This window comes from Apium graveolens, chromosome 9, assembly GCF_009905375.1.
Source record: "Apium graveolens cultivar Ventura chromosome 9, ASM990537v1, whole genome shotgun sequence".
In the NCBI taxonomy this organism is placed as follows: Eukaryota; Viridiplantae; Streptophyta; class Magnoliopsida; order Apiales; family Apiaceae; genus Apium; species Apium graveolens.
The window spans coordinates 18,650,286-18,657,793 of NC_133655.1; the positions used below are offsets into that span (position 1 = coordinate 18,650,286).

The 7,508-nt window shown below is 35.1% G+C and overlaps 1 protein-coding gene across 1 annotated transcript; it reads right to left on the reverse strand.

The window, feature by feature from the left end:
* Nucleotides 1-4,439: 4,439 nt before the first annotated feature.
* LOC141687257 (uncharacterized) lies at nucleotides 4,440-7,306 on the reverse strand. Its single transcript, XM_074492465.1, has 2 exons — nucleotides 7,211-7,306; nucleotides 4,440-6,398 (listed from the first exon to the last, which is right to left on the reverse strand). Exon 2 carries the CDS (start codon nucleotides 5,672-5,674, stop codon nucleotides 5,159-5,161), a length of 516 nt encoding a protein of 171 aa, XP_074348566.1. The 5' UTR covers nucleotides 5,675-6,398; nucleotides 7,211-7,306; the 3' UTR covers nucleotides 4,440-5,158.
* Nucleotides 7,307-7,508: the final 202 nt, after the last annotated feature.

A 7,508-nucleotide genomic window follows, 5' to 3' on the forward strand; every position in this document is an offset into this window, starting at 1 on the left:
AGTAGCTTAAATTTTAAATTGCAGTCCTTTCTGTTTTATTATGTATAGTAATTAGTTGATAACCGATCGATATTTAAATATCAAATAACCAAAATTTGGTATTTAATAACCTAATACTGTCACATTCTATAGAGAAAGTAGTTCTCTTAGTAATGAATGTTTTAAATTTTAGATATGCAGTTATAAGGATTTGAACCCCGTTGAAATCAAAGATCAAATTAGATAAACAAATCTTATATAATTATGTTGTTATAGGGAGTCAAGCCCTTAATATAAATATGTTGTTATATGAAATTGAACCCGAGTGTGACTCATAAGCAAAATTTGATACTTTTAGTAATTTGGGATCTTGGTAGTATTGTATTCAATCTATGGGATGAGATTCCCTTCTAAATAAATACAATAAAGAGTATAGATTCTTTGGAATTTGAGTTTGCAATAAGTTCAATATTGGATTTTTACTGAATTTGAGTTTTTATATAGTTTGTAATAAAAGTAATTAAAGATGACAAAAAGTAAATTGAACTAATTAAAAATAAAATAGGGTTACAATATATAAAAATAATAGAAATATAAGGCTCATAAGGATAAAATTTAGAGTTATAAGTTATATACGAATCAAAAAAAGAATTAAAATAATAAATTTACAGTTTTAACATGAATAAAAAATGGTGAAACCAAAATTTGGTGAAATACAAAAATGGTGAAATCAAAATACCACTAAAAAGATATTTTGCTTGTTAATAAAAGTTATTAATGTATATAAGATTTCATTTATAAAATAATATAAATATGTTGTATATAAGAATAAAAGAATGGGTAAAATAATACATATAAATTTATAAGTCAGATAAGAATAAAAAAGTATAAAAAATTAGGCACTTAGAGTTATAATGAGATTGAAAAAGGGGGTGAAATCAAAGATGATAAAACTGGGTGAAGTTTGATTTATTAATAAAAGACCCTTATTAATAACATAACAATGTATATATGCTTTCATGTATATAAACAAATATAAATATGTGGTATATAAGAATAAAAAAAATATAAAATTATAAGTCATATTAAAATCCTAAATAATAAAAATTATATATTTAGAATTATAATGAGTTTAAGAAAGGAGTGAAACAAAAAATTGATGAAACCAAAAAACGTGAAACCAAACTATCACACTTAAAACACGGTTTCACTTATTTGAAACTTCTATATTTGAAAGTAGCCTTACATATTTGACCATGCATCTGGAGAACATAAACCTTGATGAATCTTAATGATCATCTGTTAAGTTATGGTCTTTATATAGTTCAAAAATTTTCCTAATCTATACTATATCGTATATGTTAGTGGGAAATTTGTCACTTTGATATATTGAAAGCAGACAATAATTATAGACCTTTGAAAGTATATACGATGTTATACATATTGAACATTAAAAAACATAATTTTTATTCGATAACCGAAATAGATATAGCTGATCACTACAACTGAAAAGCTAAAAACCAGGACATGAGCATGAACCACGTCCTACACAAACTCAACAATCCTGACTTAGTCTTCTTCCTACAAACATGCTAACTGGACTACTATTTCAACAAAAACAAACGACTACTTTATTCAAAAACAAAGCAAACAAATACTAACTCAAGATTAAACCAACATATCCCCCCTTAATCTTAGAGTTGTCCAGACAGGTTTTCAATTCCAAGCAGCCTCCTCATCTTTTCAAATTTGAGCGTGGCCATAGCTTTAGTTAGTATATCTGCCTTCTGACACTCACTGCTTACATGCTTTAGAATAATTTCCCCCCTTTCTACGCATTCCCTGATGAAGTGATAACGAACATGAATATGCTTGCTCCTACCGTGGAAAACCGTATTTTTGGCCAAGTCTATTGTGGATTTGTTATCAACAAAAAGAACTACTGGCCCGACCTCCTCATTTGTTATCTGGTTTAGCACATTCCGAATCCATATGGCCTGACAAGCTGCTGCAGTTGCAGCCATGAATTCTGCCTCGCAGGATGAAAGAGCCACACAACGTTGCTTTTGCGACACCCAGGTAATGAGGCTGTCATTCAAGTAAAAACACATGCCTCCAGTGCTCCTTCTGTCGTCCAAGCTACCTGCTAAATCACTATCCGCAAATCCTGTTAACACATTATTTCCACTGTCTTTAGTATACACTAAACTAAACTGCAATGTGCCTTGAATATATCGAATAATCCTTTTAACAGCATTTCGATGTAACATGGTTGGGCACTCCATGAACCTACTTGCTATGCCAATTGAATAAGCTATATCTGGCCTAGTGTGCACCAGATATCTGAGCCCCCCCAATCATACTTTTATACTCTGTAGCATTCACAGCCTTTCCACCTTCGTCTTTGACAAGTTGTTCCTTAGGGTCCATGGGGTACTTCGTTGGATTACAGCTCTTCATACCAGCTTTCTCAATGATTTTCTTGGCATACCCCGCCTGCTTTAACTGAATACAACCCTTCTCTTGACGTACTTCGATTCCAAGATAGTAACTCAGCTTGCCCATATCTGTCATGTCAAATTTATGATTCATCTCATTCTTGAATTTTTTAATCAGATGTACACTACTCACTGTTATTAGCAGGTCATCTACGTAGACAGCGACAATCAATCGTTCTTTTCCTTCATTTCTAGTGTAAACCGCATGCTCTGATGGGCACTTCTTAAAATCCAAACTCTCAAGGTAGGAATTCAATTTCGCGTACCAAGCTCTTGGAGCTTGACGGAGACCATACAGAGCTTTTATCAATTTATAAACTAGATTTTCCTTTCCTTCTTTCACAAAGCCCTCAGGTTGAACTACATAGATATCTTCACTAATTTCACCATTTAAAAAGGCCGTTTTCACGTCAAGATGATGAACTTCCCACTCGCATTTTGCTGCCAGAGCCAATAACAAATGTACTGTTTCCAATCTCGTTACCGGAGCAAAAATCTCGTCAAAATCGACTCCACGTTCTTGGACATATCCCTTAGCTACCAACCTTGCCTTGTACTTCACCACGTTTCCCTCTGCATCCTTTTTTAACTTAAAAATCCATTTCAGTCCTATCATTTTCTTCCCGGGGGTAGCTTAGTCAACTTCCACGTGTTGTTTTCTTCGATTGATTGTATCTCTTTTTCCATAGCAGCCTTCCAGTTTCGATCTTTTATGGCTTGTGAATAATCCATTGGCTCTTCTACACCCATAAGATACAACTCCTCATCCAAATATACTTCTTCAGTCTCGTTGTATATTTCAGCCAAATTCATGATTTTCTTTGGTTCAGTGCTGTCATCATAGTCCTCAGGATTTAAACTTTCAACTTGTGATCGGGGTGGCGTCTGCATTGTTGAGGAACTACCAGTCTCTGTTCTTGCAGTCGAGGAACAAGTGCCGCATCTTTGAAAATTGTCATTACTTCGAGCAGAGCTAGTGTTGGTACTTTGAGGAGTATAGTTACTCATGTCACTTGAATTATTTTCATCATCACCTGTCTGATATTCACTTGTGTCATCTGCATTCACCCCCTCCACTGAAAACATACCAGTTTTTACCTCGTCGTCAATGCGATCCCAGGCCCATGATTTATGTTCTTCGAAAATAACATCTCTACTCACATGAACTCGTTTTGTGAGAGGGTCATACAAACGATATGCTTTTGTCCCCGGTTCTTTGCCTACGTTCACCACTTTCTTGCTACGATCATCCAATTTTTGAGTGTGCTGACTTGGAATTTTCATATGCCCGACACACCCAAAAACTTTGATGTGCCCTATGTGTGGCTTTTTCCCGTTCCAAGCCTCGTAAGGAGTCACTCCTGTAAGTGCTCGAGTTGGAAAATGGTTAAGTAAATAAATTGAGTGTCTCACAGCTTCTCCCCACATAATTGATGGCAACTTCATTTCTTTCAAACAACTTCTGGCCATTTCCACCACCGTACGATTCCGACGTTCCAAAATACCATTTTGCTGCGGAGTGTAGGGTGCCGTGTAGTGCCTGTCTATCCCGTTCTCCTTACAATACTTCTCAAATTCATTAGACACAAATTCCCCTCCTCTGTCTGTTCGAAAAATCCTCACTTTCTTTCTGGTCCTCTTTCCACTAAAGCGCAGAAATTTTTAACAGCATTCAAAGCTTCGTTTTTTGCCTTCAAAAAATACACCCACATATATCTACTAAAATCATCCACGAGCAAGAGGAAATACCTTTTTCTGGAGGCTGTTTCTGGTTGTATTGGACCGCAGAGATCACCATGTATCAGCTCTAAGGCCTTCGTTGCACTATAGTTTGACTTTGCTGGAAACCGCTTCCTTGTTTGTTTAGACATAAGCTTACACACCTCTGTCGGCATCACAATTCTCGACATTCCATTTACCATCTTGTCTTTATGCATAAGTGATAAGGCATGATAATTTACATGTCCCATACGCTTGTGCCACATCCTCGACATCTCATCTTGTTTAGATAACATACATCTTTGATTTGCAGAATTAATAACAATCTTGTAAAGTCTGTTGGGAGATCGTTTTACCTTCATAAGAAGCTTGTCTCCTTCATCAAACACCCACAGCATCTCTCCCTTTATCATAATTCTATTCCCTTGCTCTGTCATTTGCCCCAGGCTGATGATATTATTTATGAGTGTCAGAATATAATACACATCCTCTAGGGTGCGAGTTTCTCCATTTTTGCACTCAAAAATAACAGTTCCCTTGCCTTCAATTCGAACAGTTGACCTGTCTCCAAAGCTAATTAAGCCACATATTTGTTCATCAAGTTCCATAAATTTCGACTTGAAACCAGTCATATGAATACTAGCTCCATTGTCCAAATACCACACATTGGACTCATCTTGTACCTTCGACAATTTCGACGGAATAACCTGGTTTTCATTCAGGTGAGTGCCTTCTGGATCTTCTCTCTCATATTTTGCAAGCAGCAGGGCAGGCTCATCATCTTCGAGCTTTGCCATATTTACTTCTTCCTTTGATTCTCTGTTGCGTCTGGGTTTTCTACAGTCTGCAGCAAAATGCCCGTATGTAGAACATTTGTAGCATCTCAGGTTACTCTTGTCACGTCCTCCCCGAGGTCTTGAACCTGAAAACTGTCCATCATAGTTTTTTTTATTCAATCTTTTCTACCATTCTTCACGGGTAAGCAAAAGTTTGCTGTCACCTGCCTCACGTTTCTGCCACTCCTCTTCGGTTAGCATTAGTTGTCCCTCGTTCGATTCGTTTTTGCCACTTTTACTTAGCCTTTCTTCATGAGCTTTCAACGAGCCCACTACTTCCTCCACTGTTAACCTTTCCAAATCACCAAATTGCTCCAAGGTTGATACAATTTGCAAGAATTTAGTAGGTACTGCACGAAGCATCTTTTTAACCACATAGGAGTCCGCCATAGTGTCACCTAATGCCTGAATGTTTGTAACAAGTCCATTCAGCTTTAGGTAAAAATCGTCTAACTGTTCATTATCTTTCATCACCAGAGATTCAAACTCAGCTCTCAATGTTTGAACCTTGACCTTTTTCACACGATCTGCCCCTTGGCACATTGTCTTCAAGGCTGTCCACGCCTCCTTAGCTGTTCCTTTCGCTGTAATTAAAAGAACCATATCTTCAGGTAGTCCTTGGTACAGCATAGCCAATGCCATCTTATCTACCTTTTCTTCAATAGGTACCTTCGGATCCGCTGGCTCTATTGCTGTCTAAACCTCTTGCGCCTGCATGTATACCTTCATCTTTAGGGCCCAAGTGGTGTAGTTGTTCTTGGTTAACACAGGATAACTCAAGCCTATCGATCCGCCTACCTTGACCTTGTTGTTTTCCATTACAATGCTTCTTACCTTTCACTGAATGTTTCCTAGCTCTGATACCATATATTGTTAATACATTTGTAATATATTAACTATGTAGTGTAAAACTGAGAAACAAGAAAGGTTTGCTTGCCAAAAAGCATTATTGATTTATTCGATAACCGAAATAGATATAGCTGATCACTACAACTGAAAAGCTAAAAACCAGGACATGAGCATGAACCACGTCCTACACAAACTCAACAATCCTGACTTAGTCTTCTTCCTACAAACATGCTAACTGGACTACTATTTCAACAAAAACAAACGACTACTTTATTCAAAAACAAAGCAAACAAATACTAACTCAAGATTAAACTAACAGGAGCTAGGCATCTATGATGGAACATGTGTCCACATTCCATTATGCAAATGTGCCCATTGATATCAAATTTCTGCAAGCAGATAGAACAGTTTTCTTCTTTGCCAACTTTTCTGAGGAAGGCCCAGGTGGTCCTCTTCTTGTGAAGGGAACTCACAAACTTTTTCCCATTGCTTCTTGCTGCAGCGGCCATGACTGATCCTGTGGGGATTGTAAATACTTACTGACATATATTTAAAAAGACACAGTGATCTATATCAATAAGATCTTAAATATTTAGTATATGACTAAGACACTTGAAACTATACCAATATGATCTTATATATTTAGTATATGACAAAGACAGTTGAAAAAATATTGAATACTCCCTCCATTAACCTTTGACTCTTTTATAAATCTAATTATTATTTCTAAAATCCTTTGTTTATAAATTAATATAATAACTATATATTTTAATTCAAAACTATTCAAAATAATTAAATAAGTATGCTGTAAAGTGTGGCAAAAAATCAAATAACTTCTAACTAAGAAAAAGAGCATAACCATGTATCACTTATTAATTATATAAGTTGAACATCCCACCTATTAAAATTACCTTAAAATATTTCAAATTATACTAAAAAAACATACACGACCATCAATTATCATATTAACATTATAATCATCTTTACATTAGCAAACCTCATTAACAAATTTCATTTTTGTTCCAAAATAAATTATACATAGTCCAATTTGTCCTAAATATAAATGTTAATTGTACTCTAAAGTAAATCAATAGAAACCCTAAACTAAGAAAACTGGTTGCAATGTTAAAATTAAGGTTTCAATTTCAAGTTTTAAATCAATAATATAATTTCTAAATCCACTTTTGATGTAAAATGGGAAAGATACGGGAAAAATTAGATATAATGGTACACAAAAAAATAGAATTCCAACACTTAAAAGATGAAAAAGCAGCAGTGAATTTGTGGGAGATAAATATAGATAATATTTGAGATGAATATAGATAATACCTGAGATGAGTTGTAATTGGAAAAAGGATAACAAAGACAGATGAGGCGAAAAAGCAGCAGCAGACTTCACCCCTAAAAAACAACAGTGAATTTTTTTTGGTGAAATGAGATAGTAGGAATAATGGGGGTCGGCAGTAGTAAGTGATAATTTATAGGGGACAATACAATAACCTAGAAAATTTTTAAGGAGATAATAACTAGGTGATATGCATTCAAAATATGTTAAATTTTATTAAGAAATTTAATATTTATACTTTTAAGATTGTTTTTTGGTTATTTTCCGAAATGATGAATGAGT